The 27,073-nt window shown below is 39.4% G+C and overlaps 1 protein-coding gene across 2 annotated transcripts in view; it reads right to left on the reverse strand.

Moving 5' to 3' along the window:
* Positions 1 to 27,073, reverse strand: part of SLIT3 (slit guidance ligand 3) — a 403,257-nt gene that overhangs the window by 352,492 nt on the left and 23,692 nt on the right. For both annotated transcript variants that reach the window (XM_028717493.2, XM_028717492.2), the window contains exons 2-4: positions 20,567 to 20,638; positions 19,077 to 19,148; positions 4,673 to 4,744 (exon numbers count right to left, since the gene is read on the reverse strand). In XM_028717493.2, the coding sequence (XP_028573326.2) occupies positions 4,673 to 4,744; positions 19,077 to 19,148; positions 20,567 to 20,638 (216 nt within the window). The remainder of the gene's footprint in view (positions 1 to 4,672; positions 4,745 to 19,076; positions 19,149 to 20,566; positions 20,639 to 27,073) is intronic.

Consider the following 27,073-nt stretch of genomic DNA (forward strand, 5'->3'; position numbering starts at 1 on the left):
GAGCAGACCTGCTGGGATCTGTACACAGTAAAGCCGCAATTCCTGAATGAGCCAAAACCATAGCAACCTCTGCTTAATATGGTCATGTTCATTTTGCCCTGGCAGTGCTTAATCATTTGAGCTCGTTTACAAGGTGAGCCACTTGCGCCTGCTCTCACATGAGAGCGGACCTTTAATTTAAGGGCACATTCTCACAAGGCACTTGCCTCACAAGGTTAGCTTTCTCTCTCTAAATAACTGCACAGTGCGAAAAAGACTCTCGTCTGCATCAGATCCCAAGTAACGTCAAGGCACACTTCAAGGTGCTGTTTTTATATATTAGCCCTAAGGAGTTAGAGCACAGATATTAGGAACAGCCCTGTCCCACCACGTTCACAACAAGTACACAACTAGGCTTCAGAAGAAATTTCTTTTTTGCTTTATTGTAATGTTAAAAGTATATACAAAGGGGAGAGATATAGCAGGGTATGTAAAAGTGCCTCTGTGCAAGCTGTACATCATTTGAGCCAAGGAGCTTTCCAGAGACAAGTTATGGGAGAGAGAAGCTTCTTGTTCCCAAGGTGCTAGAAGCTAGATCTTTCCTACAGTTCTCTGGGGCCTTTACAAATCATAGTCTTGACAGGCTTTTGTGCAGTTCTTTCTAATAACCAGGACAATGTTTAATAGACATCATTTCAAGGGGGCACTTGACTGGAAATGCATGTTTGAAATTAGAAATGCTCTTTAAAAAAATAAGAAGATCAAAACTAAATTAATTGTTTCAGCTCACCGCTAATTTAAAGGAAGGACCTCCTGTTTTTCTGCATAGTCTATTTATTCCTCTTCTAGCTCTTGTTGGGTTTGAAGGTCTTGGGCTTGTTTGGAGCTAGCTTTCTAAAAGGAAGGTTTATGGGGTAATTTTTAATCAGTTTTAACATAATTTTCCAATTTTATCTTGCTAGTTTTATTGGGGTTTTTTGTTTGTTTTAAAGTAATTGCTACCTACTTTAAGACATAAGGTTGAAACAGAATTGAAGGTGTAGGAAATATTGCCCTAAACTGTCAACTTCGCCAGTTGAAGTTTGACTTCACTTTTGTTTCCCCATCTCACAACTACAATCTAATCCATCTTCACCTACATTCTACCAAATTATTCTTAAACCTATGGGAAATGTATTGCACAATAATCAGTGAGCTATCTTAGTGAACTGTTATCAAAACCCAACAATAACAACAGGAATATGTCAAACTAGACACAATTAAAAAGCAGTTAGATGAACCACATGGGAGCAAAAAGCAGCACCACACCAATGATAGACATAATACTCTTGCTTTTTGTTTGTATAACTGTGCATACACATAAAAGAAAGTACCTCTGGCACTTCTCAATTAATTCAAAGAATTCCTTACAACAGAAGAGTGGGGGCTGGTGTTCACTGGGACTAGTAAGGAGGAAGTCAGTGGGGAAAATAGTAGGTGGAGCCAGAGCAAAGGACAGAAAGATCCAACTAATTTTAGTTTTGTTCTATCCTCCTGCCTGCTGAGTTCTACAAGGACAACACTGAGACTAAAGAAGAGGTAGTGGAGGAGGAAGAAGCTGACAGTCAACACCACTTCCTGGGCTGGTTGTAAGAGGGCATAACAGAATAATGTACTTAATGGTCACTAGCACAGGTGACTTAAAAAAGAAGACTTGTTAGTCCAAAAGGAAAACCAACCTACTTTAGGCGGGTTACTCCCAGGTAAATGATATCTACCTTAGTCAAACCAAAAGAGGATCATCAACACCATGACATGTTAAATCATGATTAGAAATTTCATGCCATCCTTTACTATTTAGGTTCCATCAAATTCCCCTAACCCGGCCAAAACCAAGATGAAGAAGGACGTTGACACAATAGTTCTAGTATTACGCTGCTAAACGTAAGGAAACCAAGTAAAGGCCTCAGAGGATCCTACCTCCTTTCACAAAAGTCCTCTGAGCTTCTTGTTGCTGCCAGAGGCAGATTTAGGGGAGCACAACCAGTTCACCCGCATTGGGCACAAAGCTGAGAGGGCACTGCAGGGAGTGTCACAAAAATGATGACCAACGGAAGGTGAGAGGAGTTGTGTGTACTGAACTTTGGCATTGTACAGGGCGCCACTGGAATTTTAAAGCCCAAAGTCTGCCACTGCTGCTGTGCTTGTGCTGGTACAAACAACAATACATCATATACAGATGTTCTGTTAGCCTGGTATAGTAATTAAAACTTGATGCAGTCATTCAGAAGGAACTGTTAAGTTCAAACTGATGCTTGTTGATGGCTCACCATCACCACCGAAAAACCAGAAAAACAATTTGGGCATTACCCAAGGAGGAAGTATGTGCAAGGAGAAAAGCTTACTAGTCTTCCTGCAAGTTGTATGGTTGGCAGGGCTCAACTGTTCAAGGTACAAGTTTTGGTTTTTCAAATATCAATGAAACTTGATATCCATTGTTAGATGGAAATCATAAATGTTAACTTTGTTTTGATCACATAACTAAACAATGAACACTGTCTAGCCCACTAACTTCTTTATTACTTATATGTGGATTCAGTGATCTGAATGTCTATTTCAAGAATCATTTTCTAGAAGTGGTATAGATTGAAACAGAAGTGATTCAGTTACAAGTACCTCAATTCAGACATTTCTATCTCCCTCCCCTCTCCCTCTTCTTCCTGACCTTTTAAAAATGCTTTGCCTTTTATATTGGGGGCAGGAAAGTATAAGTAAAGTATCATAAAACTTTAATAAAATGACCTTGGAAGAAAAAGCAAACATGCAATGTATGAACTCCAGACTCCTCCTCCTGGCAAGAAAGGATAGAATAAGGCATGCATCAAACTCCTTTAACAAGATGCTTTGCATTCCATTTTAAGGTTGATTCTCCTGTATATTCCTACCAGTAATATCAAACAGATGTTACAAAGGACCATAGAAATAATTATAGATGTTGCAGACATATTCTGTATTGAAAGATACTATAATTTGATTGCCTCCTTATAACTTTGGCTTTTACAGAGCTGTCCAAGTGGTTTATTTGTTTCATTTATACCTTCAGAGGGTGCATACCTTCCTCATAGTTATGTAAGTTGCTGGACAAAACACCAAGGCACAACATATTTGCATTCAGCTTCATGTGAAAAGTTGAAGTTCTTAATTAAATAGCTACTGGAAGTATAAGTAATGAAAAGCCCATGTTTGAAGGAGTTGACACTAAAATCCAGGGAAACTTTGTCTCAGTAGACAAGAGAGTTGTTACCTTTTAGTGCTTCGTTCTTGTACAGTAAAAATATGTTCAAAGCTTAACTTCACATTTTTTTGTGAAAATGAAGTTATCTTCTTGTAGGAAATACCTGGCATTTTTCAAACAACCTTTATCATCTTTGCTATTGTTAACTTTGGCTAGAAACAAAAGATCAACTTATTGACTGGCACAGAGGACAGGAAAAAGGTGAATGCTGAATGCTGGCTGATTGCTAGGTCTATTAATATTCTAAGAGCCATGCATATGCTGTGGCTGCCAGATTATCAACAGCATTTTTAATTTAAGCTTTTATAGTGAATGGGATTCTTTTGCAAACGTACCTTTTCATAAACCTAGAAAAAACCTTTTTGTATGTGAGCTATCAGAGTAAAGTCTTTCAGAATGTTGAGGGCAGATAATGTTCCAACACATCTATCCTAACCACCCCACACCTAGTGCTAATGACTGGGGAGGATGGTGCACAATCACCTCTCCACTAGCCCCTGTCAGAAGAGTATATCACTGCTGACCAGGGTGCTGTGGGGGGTGGGACTGTTCTGCCACAGGAGAGACTTCTGCTCCACTCAAGCGGACAGTAAGCTACCACCAGTCGTAGCCTGTGAAAATACCCTGAAAAAGAGTGTTTCTGGGCAGGCTGAGAGGTAGGATCCTGGTTGCTTTGGGAAACTCCGTGGATTTCCTGGGGGACTTTGTGCCCTTCCCCCCGTCTGGAGCTGGCCTAGCTCCTGTAGAAGAAAACAATGTGTGCATCCCATCCTGTCCTGTCCCGTTCCGTTCCGTCCCTTCCCCATCCCATTCCCTCTGGCCTGCAGCAGCCAGCAGGGCTTTCCATGTGGTAAAGAATCCGCCACTCCTTCCCAGCCCCTCAATAGGGCTGCTTTTCCCATTTCTCTTATAAATCACTGTACTGTAAATTTAAGTTAGGCAAGGCTGCAAATTCAATGGCTTGACCATTCTCGCTTAAAATCAAGTTAACCCATATCTTGCAAATATTTCAAGACACGTGACAAGTGACAATCATCACAGAGACATAAGAGATATTTCCATCAAGAAACGTAAGTGATTACAGCACAGCTGTAATCACAGCGTGAATATACCAAAACCACTCTCTTTGTGGTTACCAACTTCTCAGACTCCTCCTGTATAAAATATGTTGAAAAGGAGTTGTAACATCAGCAACCTTCAATTTCTAAATAAATCTACAGCACCAGTAAAAGGAGAAGGAAATGTTTCTCAAATTTGTTACTCAAATATGTTTTTCAGCAAAGAGTTTGTACAATAAACCAAGATACATCTCAAAATCCACTTCAAGAAGGCATCATACCAAAACCTCACAGCCAAAATTGCTGACTAAAGAACCAAACAAAGCACTTATACTATGCCAAAAATAAAAACTATACTTACAGTCTGGTCAGTTTCAGCGTGTTCTGAAAAAGCAGCTCTGGAAGAACTTGAAGTTTATTTCTGTTCAGTCGCCTAAATAAAGAATGACCAAAGTTAACAAAGATTATTTGGAGACTCTTCCAGGACAGCAAATGTTATGAACAATTAAGGTTACAAATGATACTCTACACACAGAATCTTTCCGAGTTTGTTTTTTTTTAGAGTCTGATCTTTGGGGGGAGGGGGGACAATTGCAGTAAACCTTGAACCCAAGCTTTCTTTTCACATTTTAACTCTTGTGTCTAAGAAGCCTTTCTCTGCCTGTTGCCACACTCCTATCCCAAGAAAATATGACAGGGGGCACATGGCAAAGAGAGGGATCCTGTTGAACTGAAAACTCCAGGTTTTTTTGAGTATTCAACAGGAAAATTTGAAAACCCACATGGCTTTTGAAGCAAACCCAGGATCACACACTGCTAATTACAACTGGTTTCTAAGTATGGAAACCCTGCTTTTTTGAAACTTTAAAGATGCCCTCATTTATGCCGTGCTAAGATATATTGGAGATCTTGAAGGATCCAATTCCAGCATTGTTCGTATCTATAACATCTGCAATATAGTTTTCACCTTCTACAATTACATTGTGCTGTTCCATTACTCCCAACACTTCTTTCCTTTTTGTTCCATTTCCAAGGAGTTACATCAGAGCATGCTACGATGCTCAAGTCCGGATTTATTCAGTTGCAGGCAGAATAGCACATAGTGTATAAAAAGACACTTATCTTTCCACTAAGCATCTAGGTTCTGAAATAGGCATACCATTTATATTCTTGCTCCTTTGTTATATTACCGAACTATTTCTTTTTCAGCCTTTAATTTCCTATGTTATGGTTCATTTAAAAACCCTATGCGGAAGAAGTGAGCCATATAGTACAAACTCCAAGAGCTTCTTTAGACACACCAGTTACACTTTATGACTGATTTGAGATTTATGAAAATCACTCATACTAAGCCCTTAGATAACTGCTGAAACCCACAGATGCAGCAGGAGTAAAGCCACAGTTATTCTCTCTTTACACTTAAGACCTTAAGGAAGTTGAGGCTCTAGGAACCACCATCACCTCATCACTGATAACAAGATTCCACAGATATAAATTCTATACACTATCCTAGACACTTCATCTAAGATAAGTACATCACAACCTTAATAGGATCTAACAGAAGAAAACAAAATACATTAATATACAGTATCAGTAAACAAACTGGGAGTGTGATTGAGGAAGGACAGCCCATGTTTGTGTTAGTATCGTTAACAGCAACAAAAAAATGTTATAATATTTTGTGTTCCTTAGCTTCTAATCCACCAGCTTTTCAAAAGAGATGTGGAATTTAGCAGCTGGGCCAGCAATGCTTTCTTTAGACGTAAAGCTGAGACTTATTATTGGGAACATTTGGGTGTAACTTTGTCATTGTTTAGTTTTGCTCAAGTTATATGAGCTAATCAAGTTTATTTGAGACAGCTGCATTTTTTTCTATATATGTTACAGTTAATGTGTGAATTTAGCTAATAACATAATTAGTGTGTAAAATGAACCATCCAACTCCAACCATTTGGTACATTAGCTAGTTATTTTGTATATTATTTTGTATAAATTGCTAGCTATTGCTTAGAAAAAGTACTAGATTACAGTCATACCTCGGGCTGAAGTTGCTTCAGGTTGAGTGCTTTCAGGTTACGCTCCGCGGCAACTTGGAAGTAACAGAACGTGTTCCTTCCGGGTTTCGCCGCTCGCGCAGACGGTCAAAATGATGTCACACGCATGCGCGGAAGTGGCCAATCACGACCCATGGATGTGGGTTGCATTTGCTTCAGGATGCGAACAGGGCTCCGGAAAGGATCCCGTTCATATCCAGAGGTACCACTGTACTATTAATGTGAGCAAAATAAAAATATACTGGACTACATCTGTTTATATTTGAATTCTTTATGCAAAATATGTTTATAGACAACATTTTCAATAAAGTTTTCTGAACAAGGAAAATTTTTATTTCACTAAGTTCTGAAAAGAAAAGCAATGAATGCAATCTGTTTAGTGCTACTCTGAATTTAACACATGGTTTATTGAACATAGGCACTGAAGGAAAACATAAAAAACAGATGAAATAAATAAAAAAATTGTCCAGTAGCACCTTAGTTGGTCTACTGGACAATATATTTTTTTTCAACTGCATCAGACCAACACGGCTACCTACCTGAATAAAAACAGTTGTGAACCCAGCTCCCATTCTATAAGAGACCACAGGAGAGGAAGTGTTTGAATATGGAAACAAGGCTCAGATGAAGTAGAAAGGAGCCGATCACATTGGTTGGCCACTACAAGACAGAGTCCTGCATGGTTAAGGGACCATGAGTGAATTCCTGATCCACCTGACCCTTTCTTCCTCTTCCCAAAGTAGACTACAGGTCGTAATAAGATACTGCCTTCCTTTTCCTTGGGACATCTTTCTCTCTATATACACAAGAAAGGATTATATTGTCTTATACATGGCCTGAGTGAAATGTGAAAACAATACTTAAAATATATACTTAAATTTTATTCCTCCCTAGAATCTGTTTCTGACATTTAATCTGCTTCTGAAGAAACCTTTAATTCTGAAAGTCCAGGTCAAGTGATAACTTGTGTCATATCCAATAAGCATTATCAAAACATTGTGTCACTACTATCTTCATATGGTTTACATATATTTAAATATGATATATTCTTGATAACTATCATGAACCAAAATAAAAGCACTTGCCACGACTCAGAAACAGAGAGGGTCTGACCAGCCAGGTCAGGAGGACCAGTGGTGTAAGCTGTGAGGGTTCTGGATGCAGGCCTCAACACTGAACTGAGCCTGACAGCCAGAGGCCCATATCCACAGTTTCTCATGCACTCAACCAAAATCTACCAAAAGCAGAGGTAGGTATCAATCATGATACTAACAATCAAGATACCCATAAAGCCTTGTTTGGACTTTGGTGGTGGGCTAGGATGGCCATAGGCAAACTTGGCCCTCCAGATGTTTTGAGATTACAATTCCCATCATCCCTGACCACTGGTCCTGTTAGCTAGGGATGATGGGAGTTGTAGTCCCAAAACATCTGGAGGGCCAAATTTGCCTATGCCTGGGCTAGCACTTCCTTCTTACAGTGCCAACACTAACTGAGGTTAGGAGATCTATGATGTGCCAGAGAAATATTCCAGTAATGGCACCCCAGTTGTGGAACACCCTCCCTCCTCATGATGGCTCCTCCTCTGTCTATTTCCTGGCACTACCAGAAGACAAGTTCTCTTCCTCCAGGCTTTTAAATAGGGTTTCTGAATATACTGGGTGTACATGACAAATTGATCTGTCAGTAACAGGTGTTGATTGTATTTTACTGTTATGTTGTGGTGGTCTGCCCCAAGATCACTCTACTACATAAATTAAATTAAACTGGAGAGCTAGAACATTTTAGCAGCATTTTCTGTTTCCTTTATGCAATCCCAAACCAGACATGGCATTAAGGTCAAGCTGGACGTGACATTAATTATGTGAATGCAATTAACATACATTCTTTTTGTTCTGTAAATAGTAGCTGCTGGGAAGCCTGTGCTATCTCAGGACCATGGAGAGTGGGGACCGATAATAAGTTGCCTCTCCAAAGCTATTTACATTTCAAGTGAAGCTCACATAATTAGAGTTACTTCCAGCAGCCTCTATTTAAACAACAAAAAAGCATGCACATTAATTGTATTAATGCATTTAACTTCACTTCTTCTTTGACCTCAGTGGAGTTCTATCAGAGTACAGAAGCACAGGAGCTCTACTCTGATATTCCTTGCCGATTTGCTTTGGAATTATCTTTAGCATTCCCCTACTATTTTCATCATGGTCCTTGTGACTACCCAAATCTGTCCCCATACTAGATTTTTTAAAATACAGTTTTATTTTATATGCTTGCAAATCTGACGGCTTGTTAACACACAGTGGCAAGTTTTAATCTGTTCAGCACTAGCTACTTCATAGCTGGTTTGAACCAAATAGTTCTATGGAAGAGCTAGAGTCTGAGACTTATCTTCCTTTCAACTACATGAAGAATCAAGTTTTAAATGCCAAGTATATCAGACATTATATAAACCGAAAAACCACAATACGAATAACACAAATATATTCAAATAACTGACATATTACTGCTAACCCCTTATGTTGGAAATCCATTAACAAAAACGTACCTAATGTTTTGTTCAGAACTTGATTGCTTTGATCATTTGGCCAATTAAACTCTATTTGTAAAGGTATTTTAGCAGTTATAATTGACAACTCTTATTTGCTTCTAAAACAGAATCCACTTAGAAAGCGAATTATGCAATTTCTTAGTACTGTATATGTCCTCTGTTAGGATCGTCCTACTCGTGTGTAGGACCCTGGCAGAGACACATGCCCGACTGGCATGTTCTCTCCCTCCTGGTCAGTCATTCAGGAGCTTCAAAAGCTTTCTCCAGCCCAAACATCACAGCAACTGATACCAAAAGGCATCAGCACACTTACGGAACCTGCAGAGTATTAGTGGTTTGCGTAACAAACTCAATAGCTCAGCATTTTGGCTAATCTACTTTATTTACATATAATACACTAAGAGCATTCTGACTTAGCTCCTTCCTCTTTCTCATCAGACAGCAAAGGGGGGAGGGGGAGACAATAGTCCCACATCACAGAACACAGTAATAAAAACATCCTGTCTCCATCACTTCCCACTATGTGGAATGAAAACATACACTGTCATGTGATAGACAACAATCCCATGACTGCAAACCCGGAGCAAGAATCCTAACATCCTCACCCTCATTTAGATCTCTCCCTCAAGCAACATAGATTTTTAGGTGTACCTCACAAATCTGTTTTTACTTTCAACTGTAGGACAGGTGATCACTTAAAACAGTAATAAAAATGGCCAACCTGTTAATTATACCCTGTGATTCTTTTATATCTTCCAAGTGTTTTATTAGCTGGGTTGTTAAATTTTATAAAACTTTCCATTTTCTTTACACAAATATATATATATATATAACCCAGAGACAGAGAGACAGACAGAGTCATGTATGACTAATGAAATAAATGTTTTCAACTTTACTAGAAAACACAATGAATGGGATATATGGTCTCCAGGAAGGCCTATAGCTCAGTGGTAGTGCATCTGTTTTGCATACAGGAGGTTCCAGGTTCGATCACTGACATTTCCAAGAAAGGCTGAAAAGGTCCCTTGTCTGGAACCCTGTAGAAGTACTGTCAGTCTGCTAGATAGACCAATGCTTTGACTCTGCATAAGGCAGCTTCCTGTGTTCCTATGATGTGTTTCCCAGAAGTCAGAAGAACTTGAAGATGGAGACGCAGGAATCTGAAGTACAGAAAGCAGAGGGTGCTGCTCTGATGTCCAGTCAAAGGCTAAAGGTCAGGCTCCAGGTATTTATCAAGGGGCTTCATTCTCAACAATGAATATACTTTTAAGAACCAGTAAGTTCTTGTGCCTTTCTCTCCTTCTGTGGTTTGCCAGAAACCAGAAGGGGATAAGCATCGTGGCATATCAGAGCAGAGAGGTTGAGCCCAATGGCTCTTAAAAATTTGTTTACATAGTGTAAACCTGGTTGCACAATACTGTACATCTGAACTAGCTTGGAACCCACTAACTGTAGGGGACACTATTCAATTCAACCCCACAGATGCAGATAATGTGGCACACTGCTGCCAAGACTGTAATTGGATAAACTATTCCAGCATTCTCATGCCATAATAACAGCCAACTCAAATTTTCATGTGAAACAGGAGCAGCTGCTGCAGATTTTAGTTAATATCTGGAGAGTGAATGAGAGTAAACAAAGCAAAGATGAACATAAATAAAACTGAGAAGAGAGGAGTGACAATACTATTGGTCAATGAGAGCTGAATAGGCTCATTATTGATGGACTTGCCCATCATTTGTCAGTTAGGATCAAAGTCTAATGATACTCTTTATAGTGAAGGGTGGAGAAGAAATCTTAAATATAAATAAACTAACAAATGTCCTTTACTCTTGCATCTAGCCAGGAAACAAAATTTTCTCTGAAGATTTATTGAGAAACTGTAGGCTATTTTAAAGGCATCCACCTTTCTTGACATTTTTTCTGTCCCAACAAGAAAAAATGTCATTCAACCATGACAGGCAATGCAGCTACGATCACACCTGAAGGTGTGTCCTTGCTATGTTAACAACAGGGTTGAAAATATACCTAAGAAAAGGTGACACAGCTAAACTCTCATTAAGCTCTCTTTAAGAGTGCTGCAGACAAATTCTAGAGTTAGGGGTCAGCAGAGAGGGAGCCAAGTTTGCTGACAACATGAAATTGTACAGGGTGGTTAAAGCAAAATGGGATTGTAAAGATCTCCAAAAATTACCTCTCCGAACTTGGTGAATGGATAATAAAATGGCAGATGCAATTCAATGTAAACAGGTGTCAAGTGGTGCATGCTGGGACATAAAAATATATATTCCACATATATGCTTATGGATTCTAAATGGGTGGTGGCTGATAAGGAACAGCTTTGGGATTGTAGTGGATACCTGATTCATTGCAACTGTGAAAAAAGTGAATTCCATCCTAGGGATCATTAGGAAGGAATTGAAAATAGAACTGTGGCTCTACAAATCTATGGTGTGACCACACCTGGAATACTATGTACAATTTTGGTCACCTCACTTCAAAAAGAATGTTGTAGGAAAGGCTCTGAAAACGGCAACCAAGATGATCAAGGGAATGGAGCAACTTCCCTTTGAGGAAAGGTTCCAATGTTTGGAGCTTTCTAGTATTGAGAAAACATGAGTGATAGGGGAGTATAAACATATGTACGGTGCAATGAAAGTGGATAGAGAATTTTCTTCTTCTTCTTCTTTCAAAGCACTAGAACTCAGAAACATCCAAATAAGCTGAATGCTGGAAGACTCGGGAAAGATAAAATGATAAAGTACGGTATTTCTTCACACAATGAAGAGTTTAAAGATGAAATCAGCTCCCGCAAGAGGGAATGATGACCACCAACTTGGATGGCCTTAAATCAGGGGTGGGGGACATTTTCTGGTCTGAGGTCAGATCTTTATGTCCCACACTTCTAGCAGGCCAGAGTTGGCAAGTGGGAAGGGGCATCCACCTGTCAATCACCTGGCATCATAGTAACACCAGGTGATGCTTTCGTTTGAAGCCCTCTGTTACTGAGATTTCGAAGCAAACCACAAGGCTTTCAAATAGCCCTTTGTAAGTACAGTGGTGCCCCGCAAGACGAACGCCTCGCAAGACGGAAAACCCGCTAGACGAAAGGGTTTTCCGTTTTGGAGGCGCTTCGCAAAACGAATTTCCCTATGGGCTTCCTTCGCAAGACGAAAGCCCATAGGGAAATATCTGGGACAGCGGGGAAGCGCAGTGCGTCTTCCCCACTGTCCTCGGACCTCCTCCGAAGGCTGGCGGCGGGGCGGAGAGACCTCCTCCCGCCGCCAGCCTTCGTTTCTCCGCTATCCCGGGCGGCTTTTGAAGGCCGACGGGGGGGCAAAAGTCTTTGCTCCCCCCTGCCTGCCTTCCCGGGGGCTTTTAAATCGCCCCGGGACAGCGAAGAAGTCCTCCGCTGTCCCGGGGTGATTTTAAAATGCTGGGGGTGGGAAGAAAAGCCCTTGTTCCCCCCCCAGCCTTCAGAAGAGGTCGGGGGACAGACTGTCCCCGGACCTGGTCTGAAGTCGGTTTCCATAGGAACGCATTGATTGATTTTCAATGCATTCCTATGGGAAACCGTGCTTTGCAAGACGAAAAACTCGCAAGAAGAAAAAACTTGCGGAACGAATTAATTTCGTCTAGTGAGGCACCACTGTATCCTAATGCAGATGAGGTCATCTGTGGCTACTAGCCATCATGGCTATGTTTTACCTCTGCTGTTGGAGGAAGTATGCCTCTGGATACCAGCTGGATACCATCCTGTGCCTTTATGTGATACTCAAGACAGAAGAGGGTGCAAATAAAGAGGACCTAACATTCCACTAATGCATTTAGAAGTACAAACATTAACATACATGTCACAGAACTACAAAATTGTTTAAGCAAAGAATATACAGAATCAACTAAATTAATAGTTCCAGAAGCTTTAGTTCTATGCTGTGCTTTCTTCATTCACAACTGTAATCCTTGGTCTGGAAGCATAGGAATTGTGGTTTTAAATCCTCTGGTCTATTTAAACATGACCTTTTTTGTTTTTCCTTGAGTTCTTATGGGTCACTGACCTACTATGCAAATGTTTTTGATGAAATCGGGATGGCTTATTATTCTATTAGTTAAAATAAGCTTCTGTGTTTTTCAGGCCTGTGCAGATGCACCCATGCAAACCAAAATAATTTATCAAAATATGTTCCTTGTGGTCTTTCTAGCTGCCCTTTTCCTGAATTTGGCTTCCTCCTGTGAAGGCCTGTTGACAGAGCTGCTAATGGCTTCCTCTGTAGAAGAGGCGCCAAATTTTTAAGTGTTTAGGAAGGAGCAAAGTCCACTCTCATCAGTAAAGGGAGATCAAAAAAGCTTCAATGTTGCAGAGTGTAGTTATTGCTTACTGAAGACAGACATGCTGTATCATGAATGGAGCTCAGTATTACTGTTCTGTCATTCATATTAGCAGACCAATAATGCTGAACAGGCAACACTGATTAAGGATTTCATTCCAATTCATATATCACAGAGACCAACAAACAAAGTGCAAAAAGATATAATAGCTGCTGGAAGTTCCATTGCATTTCTATCCCAAGTTGTATAGTTGTTCAATTCAAGACATTTTCTTGTTCATATTAATAAACCACTTCTAAAAGGCAGCAGCTGTCACTAGCCGGGGAGGTTTAATTACGAACTGCTTCAAGCCTTTTAAAAATGAAACAAATGCCCCCACCCACAAAATAATTAAATAAAAACCTTGGTTTTCTCCTTTACTTCTTCATGCATTGTGTGACATTTCTTCCTGTGAATAGGAACACATCTTTTATATCTAACCACTAACCACACATAGTGTAAAACATGCTAATTTGATTAAGTCATAACTACACTGTCCAGAATGGTACTGAATTTCTTAAGTAAATGTGTGTGTTAAAGTGCCTATCTACATCCTTAATATATTTGGAATCATTCCAACCCAGTTCCCGATGCCATGAACCCCTGGTCTACTTCACAGGTAATGCTTACTTATGGTTCCCTTGATCATCCAAACGTGGTCCAGTGGCTTAACCATGGTTTATTAGCCGCAAACCATGCTGGTAATTCATAGTTTGTAAAGCTTGGTTTACATTAACTCAACACTCATTAATTATTGTATTGCAAGCCAGCCTCATCCAAAATCTAGAGCTGCAAGTAAAGCAGAAACTACAACAAAGCCATCTTTTGGACATCTCTCCTTGCCAATAAGCTTGAGGGGGAACCTGCATCTGTGAGTCAGCATCACTAGTCAATGATAACTTGAGGTTTAATCATGGTTTATTAACCAAACCATGGAAATACAAGCTGCGGCTTGGTGTCACATGCCAACTAGGCTACTGAATAATCAGAAATGCATGTATAATGCAGATTGTTGTGGACAAAACTTAAGATGCTTGTTGAAAACGTAATACTCTGTCTATTCTCAGTTCCGGTGTATAAGTGGCTATCAACACTAATACTTCATTACTATTATATTAGTGCATTACTCTTTTCCATTAGACTATTTACCAGTGGACACATGTTTGGGTTTTTTTTTAATCTGTCTGGCAATTCTCCTTAGTTAAGTTTCTAGACGCTGCATGGCTCTAAAGCTGTTGTAGGACCATCAGCCTAATTTTGCAAGTGGAGAAAGGGAGAGAGAGAAACTATACAGTGTTGTAAATTCTGTCCACTTTGTGCTCTGGCTGTGACCATCATGAGATGCAGTCTCTGACAGACTTTTCCCATAGAAAATGTTTCCTACTCTTGCTCTAAGGGAACATTAAGAAGATAATCTAATTATATCATTTTAGATTTGTTCCAATGTACAGTAATGGATAATAGAAAGCTGCCTTAGACAGAATTAGACCATTGGTCTGTCTTGCTCAATATTGTCTAAAGTGAGCAGTAGCAGATCTTCAGGGTTTCAGCCCTACCAGAATATGCCAGCTATTAATTAATTAATTAATTAATTAATTAATTAATTAGATGCTAGCAGCTTTATACCTGGTGGAATTCCAAGAAACCCCAAAAAAGTGCAATTTTCAAATCAGTAGTTAAAATCAGCTTAGTTTTGAACGATTCAGTCCAGCATCTTGATTCAAACTGGTGTCCAACTGTATCCAAACTATTGTATATCAACTATTCCTATGTTGGGAATTGGTGCCCTCTCCTCCCCATAGTGATCTGACAGGAAAAGGTAGCAGGCTTCTCATATACTGTTCATGGATCCAAATGCAATCAAAGCCTTAACAGTTTGTATGTATACTTCCATAAGTATATTTCCAAAAGCTCATAGAGAAAGAGGCTAAATCAGAACAAGTCTTTAGTTAACTGGATGTTACACAAGCAATCTTTGTCCACTGCACTTAGTTTTAATCAGTATCAGCCACAGGATAAAATTTGAATCTTAAAAGAATTGTTATCCTAAAGCATAAATCCAACATGACCTAAGTAATATGAAACATCTGAACAAACATTTATTTACTCCAATTCACCAACTTTTTATCCACTAATCAGGAAACTATTCACAAAGAATTTCAGAACATTCCTTTTGAATGAGGAAAATATACTTTGATGCAGCCTAAATTTATCTCCCACCCTCCTCTCCCTGTAAATATCGCATAAAAAATGAACTGTCCATTTCCAGTGCAGTCATCTCGAATTTGCCAATGGCTACCTTTCCACTCAGAGTAAAGCCTTTTTAAAAAGCCCACCTTAAAAGCAGCTCAAAACAGTCAAAATAACTTATCTGAAACATGAAAATGGGATTCTGTAACTAGATCTTCCCCAATATACAGAATTGGCTTACACTGGAATACAGCTTCTGGAAGACTGGGGGTGGAAGTTAGTTTCCATGTGTACAAACCACATTCCAAAAAATGAACTAAGCACCCAAATCAACAACCTGCACTATGTACACTACATGGAGCCAATAATATACTGATTTTTTTACAGCCTATAATAGACTTTTCTTTTAAACTCGCCCTTCTCCTTTAATAAGAATAACAATTTTTGAGCTATTCACATCTCTGCAATTGTGAAGCTCTACTATACTTGCCTACACAGTACTGGACATAACTGATTTCAGAGCAGCCACCGCCACCTCTGACTGAACAGCAGTTTTCCTATGGTGCAACCTTTTCCAAGGCCACATTTTATTTGCACTTAGTAATTTCAACCACCCTAAGTATTTTGCTGTCTACTAAAGTAAATCATTGCATTATGGTTTGAGAACTTATATGCATCCAAATGCTTAATCTAAGTTACAGTTTTTAGGAAGCGTAAATCTTCAAAGCAACATAACTTGAAAGCTGTCAACAAGTGTGTTTTTGGCCTGAATACAATCTATAGACCTTTTCATATATTCAAAATTTACATGCAGGAACCATAACAAGCAATAAATTTCAAAGAAAAATGTCTATATTTTTAGTTTGTAGTTTTAGCTCTACTTTGATGTGTCGGCAAGTGAAATACTATTAAAACAACATTCATTTGGCATTGGAGTTTCATGCCTTTTGAATAACCACAAATGAAGCAAGTATTATTTCCAGTGATATTTTATTGCAATATTAATGACTATTTGGCCAGAGAGAGTCTAGCTGTCATAACAGCTACTTTATTAAAAAGGGCTAATAATATTTTTTCATCTAATATAACAGATCAAACTACAAGTGTAATTAAATATTTTCAACAAGAGTAAAAAAGAAATTGTATGAATAAAATCCTGTTTTAAAATGCGGCCTAATGTTCAATACTGAACTCTGCAAACGGCATTAGTGAAAAGGCAATCCCATTCAGCCTACGGCAAATTATGTCACACTTTCCATGACATGTGAACACTTGCAGGGATTGGCCACTTTTTATTAGAGCTCATTTACACAACCATTTGAGCCTTTGGAAACTGTGGGCTTTGTCAGGCTATGCTACTGGAGGTTGGGCCAGATGGTGTTATTCACCACATGCTAAGCTGAGCCTACACTGCCTTTTGGTATTCAGCTGCCAACTGTAGATTTTCAGTAATGGCAATTGAACACCATAAGCCAGTCTGAACTCTGACCATATCAGCACATGGCACCTATCTGTCTTCTCTGATGAAAAGAACCACTACAACTATACCCCACAGCTTTCTCACTATATTAAGATGCAAGGTTTAATACATTGTGCATGAATTGGGGGGGGGGGGAGGAAAATGCCATACTTCTCAACTTTTCTCCTCAAACCTCTTCTTCCTATACACTTTCCTTATCCACTGAATGTTCTCTCTACTCTGCTGCAGCCAAACCATGTTGCTTCTCCGTTTACAACTTTGCAGAAATTCAGCCCTTTCTCTCTGTCACCTTGGCAAAAACTCTCATTCATGCCCTGCTCATCTATTATTTCAGCTTATGCAATCTTCTCTCTGGTGTTCTGTTTTCTCAACTTTATAAGGTAAAGGTAAAGGTACCCCTGCCCGTACGGGCCAGTCTTGCCAGACTCTAGGGTTGTGCGCCCATCTCACTTAAGAGGCCAGGGGCCAGCGCTGTCCGGAGACACTTCCAGGTCACGTGGCCAGCGTGACAAGCTGCATCTGGCGAGCCAGCGCAGCACACGGAACACCGTTTACCTTCCCGCTGGTATGCAGTCCCTATTTATCTACTTGCACCCGAGGGTGCTTTCGAACTGCTAGGTTGGCAGGCGCTGGGACCGAGCGACGGGAGCGCACCCCGCCGCGGGGATTCGAACCGCCGACCTTTCGATCGGCAAGTCCTAGGCGCTGAGGCTTTAACCCACAGCGCCACCCGCGTCCCAACTTTATACCCTCACATATATCCAGCACTCTGCTGCCAAAATCATTCATTCCCTGGCCATCTGATCTCCTTAAATCCCTATGCACTGGCTTCCTGTCGATTCCTGGATCTAGCACAACCTGCTTTGCCTTTATTTTCAAAGTCCTACACAGCTTCCCTGACCATCTCTCCTGATGGTCTTATAGCCTGATATATCACTGTGCATTAGAGTTCCTTCTCCAGATTCTTCAATTACCCAAAGATCTCCATCCATTCTCCCTTTCTGCCATCTATACTTAGAACTGTCTGGCAAAACAACTTCACCTCTCTCCTTAAAGCCCACCTTTGTATTAACCTCCCTACTTCTTAAGGAACAGCTGGTGGAGTTGGTTATGTTTAGCCTGAAGAAGAGGTGATATGATAGCCATCTTCAAATAACTGAAGGGCTGTCACACAGAAGATGGCACAAGCTTCTTTTCTGCTGCTCCAGAGGGCAGGGTCTGAGCCAATGGATTCAAACTACACAAAAAGCAATTCCAACTAAGCATTAGGAATGACTTTATGAAAGTAAGAGCTGTTTGACAGTGGAATAAACTACCTAAGAAGGTGGTGGTCTTTCCTTCATTGGAGGTTTTTAAGCAGGGGTTGGATGGTCATCTGTCAGGGATTATTTAGCTGTGGTTCATGCATTGCAGTAGGTTGGACTAGATGACACTTTGGGATCTTTCCAGCTCTACAATTCTAGGATGCCTATGCCCTTCAGGAACTCGGCAGGCAACTCAGTCAAAGCATGTGCAACTGAAATGTCTGTATTATCTAACTCTGTTGATTCCCCTGTGTTGAATTTTAGATTCTAAGATTCTTGTAAGAAACTATTCTTTTGTACTCTGTAAAATGTCATGCACACTGGTGGTGCTATTATGATTATTATTCAGTGCTTTTCATAGATCACAAAATAGCAATCATAACTTGTTTATACAGTTTTAAACAGCTTGAATATATTCCATCCTCAGGCTCAAACCATTTCCCCACCCCCCAGAGTGAGACAGCTGCTATGTTAACATGTATAGTGGTACCTCGGTTTAAGAACAGCCCTGTTTAAGAACGATTCGGTTTACGAACTCCGCAAAACCGGAAATAGTGTCCCGGTTTGAGAACTTTACCTCGGTCTAAGAATGGAATCCGAACGGTGGAAGAGCACCAGCGGTGGGAGGCCACATTAGGGAAAGCACACCTCAGTTTAAGAACGGTTTCGGTTTAAGAACGAACTTCAGGAATGGATTAAGTTCGTAAACCAAGGTATCACTATGTGATATGTCACCCCTACCCCACCCTCCATCACATCAAGATAGCTTTACCATCTCTCAACTGTACAATTTAGATGGTTTAGCAAGAGAGAATACTTACAGCCGTTCAAGTTGCTTTAGATCCTGAAATGCTCCACGTTCTATTACACTAATTAGATTCTCTTCCAAATGCCTATTTTAGGGGAAAAAAGATATTTGTTGATGTTAAAAATATAAGCAATCTTCAAATTACTCAAATTGCCTATGTAAAAAATAAATAAATCACAAAGGTTAGCTTCCCACTCTCTCCAAAACAAATGTTTATTATATTCAGCTAGCCTTCATCCCAAAGGGATCTCAAGGCAGCGAATAGCAAACCACTAAAATACAATGTTGCAAAACATTCACATTAAAACAGAACTATTAAGCAATCTAAAAACCAGTCATATTAACTAGGGAAACAGAGAAGATACCAACTCATCCCTCCCCAAATGAAAACAATTCCTGCTTAAAAATGAGCTTATTCATTACTTTCTTTTCTTATCTATCATATGACAATGCCTAATAAGGGCATAGAAATTAGATGCGGTATAGGGGAAGGGCGGTGACAGAATTCCTTGGGTCAACTTATATGTTTGGTAGAAGACGGTAATAGGTTAAAAAGGTTGCAATCCTATGGATTACCCAGAAATAGACGACAATGAACACAGTAAAACTTGCTTATGAGTAAACATATATAGGATTATGCGGTACAGGGTGTAGTAATCATCAGCACTACTTAGCTACTGAATGACATGTGCATCAAGTGTTAATCAGGCTTGAAGTATAGTTATCAACTTATATAGAGTTTTTCAATTGGTATGGTTTTCTGTTAAGAGCTATCAGCTGATTTATATCTGTCTGTGTTAGATCTGTAATGTCTCTTTCATGCATGCAAGTTATTACTGCGGTCTTTGAGTGGCTAACAGCCATGTACAAACTTGGCCTCAGGCTGCAATTCTAAATACCAGAATTCAGATGAGTTCAACATGACTTATTTGACTAACCATATTTGGGGGGGGGGGGGACTTGTTAAAATCACACATTTTATTAGTGAGCATTTAATGGTTTGCTAACACATTTGCACACAGCTATTTCTACCACAGCATAACTTCAATAAATCAGACCATTGTCTGTTGTTGTTTTTCTGTTGGTGTCACTTATGAAATATCACTTAGGCAGTAATGCTATTCACACTTTTTCTGGGTGTGAACTCGCTGAACTGAGCCGGTTTTTACTATTTAGGACTGCACTGCCTAAGTCTAAGTCAATATCCTACAGAACTCTGCAGAACTTCCTGCTTACCTATTTAGTAAACTCAATTTATAAGCAAGCGAAACGATACAATAGACTTATCAAAATCAAGTGTGGAAAGTACAATGTGCCTGACATTGTACCTTTGAAAAGTGTACTTTTAGCATATAAATGCAATACAGTGTATGCAGCACAGCTGTGTATCAGCTTGAAGACTGACAACACAGAGGGAAATTTATTGCTTGTGGTAGATAGCTGCTGAATACTAAAACAAAAGGAACTGCTTTAGGGAGACTTCCCCCCCCCCTCCATACTCACAGAACACGAAGATTCTTAAGCCCAGCAAAGTCCACCTTTGTAATCCTTGTAATGTTGTTTCTGTCTAAGTCACTGCAAAAGAAAAAGTAAATTCATGTTTGACAAAAGCACCTGCTAGGCATTTCAACAATTTAAGAAATAACTATCTGTCTGAGAGGGAGAGAGCTCACCTAGGAAGACAAGATTAATTTATTCATGCCATAAGGCATTTAGCAAGTTTGTAAAGACTGGTGTGCCAGACAAGGCCAATTGGTACTTGAATAATGTCAGCAGCTTGCTGCAGGCAATACTACTACTAGAGCTATTACTGTATTTCCCTTTTCACAACTTCAATGTTGGCTCTATCAGTCTTTTCCAGAACAACCACAGATGGCTACTCAACCGAAGTTAATTAACTATATGAAAGTCAGGGCACTGTTGCAAGCCAAAATAATAATAATAATAATAATACTTCTCCCAGCACTGAGCCGGAACTGAACCAAATTTAAATGTCACTATCACACCGAACTAGTACTGGTCCGTTCTGCAGAGAAGCATGTCTGGTTTCCAGGGCAGAGCAAATTGGTAGTGCATGTCTGCCTATACTATTGAGAAGAGTAATACTTTTCTAAATACCGGCACACATGGAATTTTGCATAATTTGACATTTTATATTTATTTTAATGTATAGGCAGTACATTAAAAAAAACCCCTCTCTTGGTGTTAACACTGAGATTTTCATGTACGCTTTTAAAAAGCAAAATCCAGGCTGTGATAGTTTCAAATATTAGCTTTCCCTATCTAATACTATACACTGCAGTCCTGTTGTCTATTACATAACAATGCATTTTTCACGTCCCTGTATTATTATAAAATCTGCATCATAAAAACTAATCATGAATAAAGATGCTACTTGACAACATGCATACAAAATGATTTATGTACACATTTTAAACTGATTTGTATTATTCAGAATCTAAATTTCCTTGATGCACAATTTGTTTTCTTCACATTTTCTGCTTCAGTTTAAACATTGTCTGTCATATCTCCACTTGTAGAATCAGTACTTCATGAAGCTCATGGTAATTGATTTTTAATCTATGTGTAATTTTTAATTAATATCCCATCCTGTAGATAAACATATTACCTTGTTGCTTGTAAATACTAAAACATAAAATGGGCACATAATAAAAAAATGATAAAATTTAATCTTAAACATGTTTATTGAGAAGTTCCAGTATGCTATTCAAGGTTAATCCCAGTTAACCACCCACAGACTTGTAGCCTTAATGTACAACTTTTGAATAATTTTAGCAAATCCATGAGCCTGATTGGCATGACATGCTATATTTAATTTTTTTCAAACATGGAGTCAATTGTTCCAGTGGAATTTTATCCTTAACAGATATGGCATTCTAGGCCCCTTCTCTCCTGTGAATTTTCATTTGTTTAAAACCATCATTAACTGGATTGTCAGGTATTCAGGTGCCATGAAATTATTACACAGGTGGGAAACCTGTAGACTCCAACTCAGTTCAGCCTGCATAGCCAATGATAAGGATGTTGTTAAATTATAGGGCCTAACTTGCTCACTAGAAGACCAATTTCATGTAAAGGAGCTGGAACAAGAGAGAAAGCTATTTTCTACAAGGCCCACCCTCAGTCTTTCCTGCCCACACCCACAAGGATACTTAAACCCTCAAGTGAGTTTAAACTTTTCCCTTTTTCCAGCATACACTTTCAATCTAAGTATTTTTATTTATTTATTGTCCTGTGAAAGCAAGAACCTAAGAAGCAAATGCTAACAAAGACATAAAACATATGCTTTGGAAACACATGCAAATGAGTCCATCAGTCCTCCACTTGAGATCTGTTTGCAGTAAACTTAAAAAATAAAAAATAAATCGCAATGTACCACCAACATCCACTTCCTGCTCAAACAGGCAACATCCTTGAACTAACTGGCTCATCTCCCTGGCCCGCTGGCCCTGTGAGGAGAGAAAGACTTGGCAACCCTACAGGCCAACACAGTGAAAGGCCTATTATTAAACATTCAGTAGCAATTTGCGTATACAAAGTACTCATGTTTCATTGAGCTTTAAGAGAAAGCAACAAAACAGTATTTTGGCAGCCTCTTCCTTTTCCAGCCTGGTAGTCAACTGTTCTCCTCCTTAAACACTTCTCCATATTTTCAACTTTGTTACTTGCCACATATCACTACCCTCTGAAATCTGAAGCCTAAGTGCAGCCACTTAGCTTCACTGAAATACCCACCTCCACCATTAACTCTGTCCCCTCCCACACCTTTGTTTTACCCCACACCCTTTAGCTATGTGACTTGTACCATCAGCTGTCCACAAATACGTAAAAGCTTCCTACTGTTTCCCTCACAATTGCCTGCGTATCAGGAAGTTGTTGTTTCTGCATACCTTGTACTGCTCTCTAGCCCCGGGAGCCTTTGTAAAAGCTCTGAGGGGATTTTCTTGGGCGGGGATTACTATGTATTAATTTTACTGGGTTCGGGTGTGAAATTATAATATATTTTTACTTGCTATATTGGTGAACTTGATTGTTGATCTTTTGATGTATACCAAATAAACTGTTAATGGTTGGGGTTTTTAGTGTAATGTTTTCAGGTATACTTTTTTATACTATGTATTGTTACTGTACCACAGTATTTAGATGGTTTTTGTTTCTTATGTGAACTGCTCTGAGCACAGACCTAAAATGTGATCTATAAATTGAGTACGACCATGGCCATTGCAACAGGCCATACAGGTGTCTCATCTGGTATAGTAGAATTCCAGTAGCTGCAGCCTAACTAGAAAATTCTTTGAGGAGATCATAATCCCTCGCTTTACCCCAATAGGTTAGGTAAACAGTCCAAGGTGTGAGGTAAATTATTCCTTATTCATCACAACTGAATGGACTATAAGTCTCTTTCTTCACACCACTCACTTTCCAGTATAGAACAGGGAAAAGAGGACACAGGTAGGAAAAGCCTCAAGAAGGAAAGAATCACCCCACACTTACATTTGATACAAAAAAATGGCACTGAACAAAAAATTATCTTGGCCAACCAAGAGTTTGAACTTTTCCTGGGTCCCACAAACTTGCCAATTAACTGTGCCACAACTTGCTATTTGTGGCCTGCTGCTGCAGTTAAAAGCTAGTTATCTTTACTGTGCTCAGCCTGCAGTTAACTTTTACTTCTTCTCTCCTCCTAATCGCACCCTCCTACCCTACCAGATCTTCCCAGAACCTTAAGCCTTCAAATATATTCAGCTGCCATCTGCACTATACATTTAAAGCAGTAACATCCCACTTAAAACAGTCATGGCTTACTCCCCAAAATCCTGGGAAGGATACCAAGAGTTGTTAGGAGAATCCTATTCTCCTCATAGAGCTACGATTCCAAGAGTTCCCTGGGAGGAGGGATGGATTGCTAAACTACTCTGTGGGTTTTAGCTCAGTGAGGAGAAAAAGGATCTCCTAACAACTCTCAGGCCTCTTAAACCACAGTTCCCATCATTATTTTGGGGAGGCCATTACTGTTTAAAGTGGTATGATACTGCTTTCAATGTATAGTACAGATGGGATCTTGGTCATTTTTTCAGATCAATAAAAAGTATATCCCACCCCCACCCCCCGCAGCTCTAATAATGCTTCTCTGTTGCTTGGTATCACCATATGTACTTGGTTTCCTGCCTCAAATCTGTGGTTCTAAGAGAGGAAGAAGACCCTCTGAGAGCTTTTGCGGGTGAGGGGGGTATTCCCACAAATGGGGACACAGCTGCTTTAATTATGCCCTTATTTATTTATTACATTTGTACCAGTTTTACCTTCATAGAGCTAAGAACAGCCACATATGGCTCCCAGATGGTATTCTGCCCAGGCCAGATCCACTTAGCTTCAGCAGTAGATTAGAGTCACATGTTTCAGCTGAACTAATGCAAGTCAAGAGGCGGTATCTGGTCAACCTGGCACTTCCCTCTTGACTTTATCTTAACATAAGAAACGGGCTCAATATGAAGACCTGTACGTCACCTGACAACAATCCATCTGGACCTCTTTAATCTTACATTCGAGACATACATATTGAGACAACCACTGGACTAGAGAATGCCTCATACTGCCCTCTGCTGGTTACAGTTCTCTCAAGAACACAAAATGTACATTTTCAGCAACTTGGAACTTAACTGAACTTTTACTGGGCTATTTAAGGGGAGATGAAAACACAGATTAGAGTAATCTTTTGTGTGAATTAGTGGGACCCACCTTATGTTATACATTGAAGCCAGGGTGCTAAATCCTAATTTCAATGTTACAGGACTGACAGTTCGTGGAAATAGCCAGTTTTACTATAATTGCAGATTTGAAAAAGTGGACTTTTTGGTAATGGCCAAGAAAATGAAAAAAATTTAAAGGCATTTTTATCAACATGTAAAATATGCTGTCGCAATCATAGTACTGAGTTTGGAAAAACTAGCACCAAGACAGATGTTAGAAGATACTGAATGTCTGTTGGAAAGGAAGTACCCCCATCTTCAGGGAGTGAGCTCCATTACCAGCTACTATTGAGAAGTCTCTGTTTTCAGTCACAGTACATTGGACAATGCCCACTGATGGGACCATGAGTAGGGCCTTCCTCACTGATCTCAGAGCAAGGATCAGGAGGTACTGAGGAAGGTACTCAGGCCCTGAGCCACTTAGGGCTCTGTACACCACTATCAACACCTCACCTTGACTTGCTAAAAAGTTGAGTGTTTCCATTAGTAGTGATGCAGGAACAAGTTACAACAAAAGAATACATACCAGTATATGCCTACACTGTTGATGTTTGCCTTCACTATAACAGTTGTGGGGAAACAGATTGTTGTTAATGAGAAGAAAGTTAAACCAAAACACAATTATCACTAAAGCAGCTGTAAAAACACTGCTAGCTGTAGATGCCAAAAATGATACCAAAATGTTAACATAAATATATGGTGCACATTGAATAGAGAAGGCTTTTCAAAAGCACAATGAAAGTTACAAACAACCCATAGTAATAGTAAGTAGAAGGAGCAATGTTAGAGATACGTGCAGAATTTTAGAAAGCAGTGAGGAAGTGCAAGTTAGTCAAGTTGTTCAACAAAATGTGTGCTGAGCAGAAGATCATTTTCAAAGTATTATCATGTATTTAATTCAGTATATGAAAGAAGAGATATTACTGAGATATTACTGCTCAAATGCTGTATCCTTCAAACACATGGTAATATTTTTTACCGGTATTTGCTAAGGAAAATATGCACAGGTGGCCATCAGTAAGTTGTCATCTTTAAAAGAAGGTGAAGAAGCAGTTATGAAGCAAGAAGGGAACATGTTGAGAAGGGATATTCTGCAGTTAAAGGATGTTACACCATTAACAGTGGGTTTCAGACCATATAATTTCCATTCACCTGAGTTTTGCATCCTCATTTTACATCACAGCTGCAGGGGATAACATGAGAGGATAGTGGCATCAGCTTCCGAACAAATTGTTCAAAGGAAATTTTCTTACTAAGAAAGACACTTGGGGCTGTATCCAGTGGTGCCCTTCAATTCATGGAATATTCTTTGACCTAGTGTTAATCTCCGCTAATAAGAGAAGAGGGAATGTGATTTCTCACCAATTTCCCCCTTTCTCCCTGCAGCTTCTCTCAGCACCTTCTAGAGCAGTTCTGGAGATTCCTCCCTACTCCAAGGAACAGATTGGGGAAGGGAAACAGATGACTCCCTCTTCTCTTAGCAGAATCTTCTGCTATATCAAAGACTGAGTGAAAAAGCATCACTGGATTCAATGACAGATATCAAAATACCTCTTTCCATTCTCAGTTCTTCAAGCCCAGTACACTTTCTCACATTATTGTGATAAAATGTATGCAACAAACTGCTGAAGCACAAATTACTCAATAATACATGGGTTAGAAAATTTTCCCTTTTAAATGGAACTGTAAATAATGAGTTTAACAATTTATCAACACTTTATGTGCTAGATTTGCTATTTCTGTATCTTTAGAATGCCAGCTATTTCCAGTAAAAGCAGCTTTGAATAGCCAGGAAACATTAACATTTGTTTTAGCATTCCAAAAAACAATTATGAAATGAGTCTCATACATTCATAACCTGCATGACCTGTGGCCCTGCTTCTCTCTCAGCAAATATGGCAACAGTTGTTACTCCCTACAACATATACTATTGGTTGTGTTCTTCCATTGTGCCTGCTAGCAGCCTCCCTCCCTATAGTTTTGAATTCCATAAACTCCAACTAAGGTTTAATCTTGATCATTTTTAACTAAAGCAATCAAGAGCTTATTTCTTAATAGAACATTCCCAATACAGCAGCCAATCCTCATAATTGACTTCAATAGAATAGTTCCAAGTGAAAGAAGTTCTGTAAATAACTAGAAGCTCTTTCCTCACCTCAGTAGGTTTATACTGAAATAATTACCTATTAGGCAAACTGACATTCACATTACCTATACTGTTTGACATCTACATGGAACC

The sequence above is a fragment of the Podarcis muralis genome, chromosome 2, assembly GCF_964188315.1.
Source record: "Podarcis muralis chromosome 2, rPodMur119.hap1.1, whole genome shotgun sequence".
NCBI lineage: Eukaryota > Metazoa > Chordata > Lepidosauria > Squamata > Lacertidae > Podarcis > Podarcis muralis.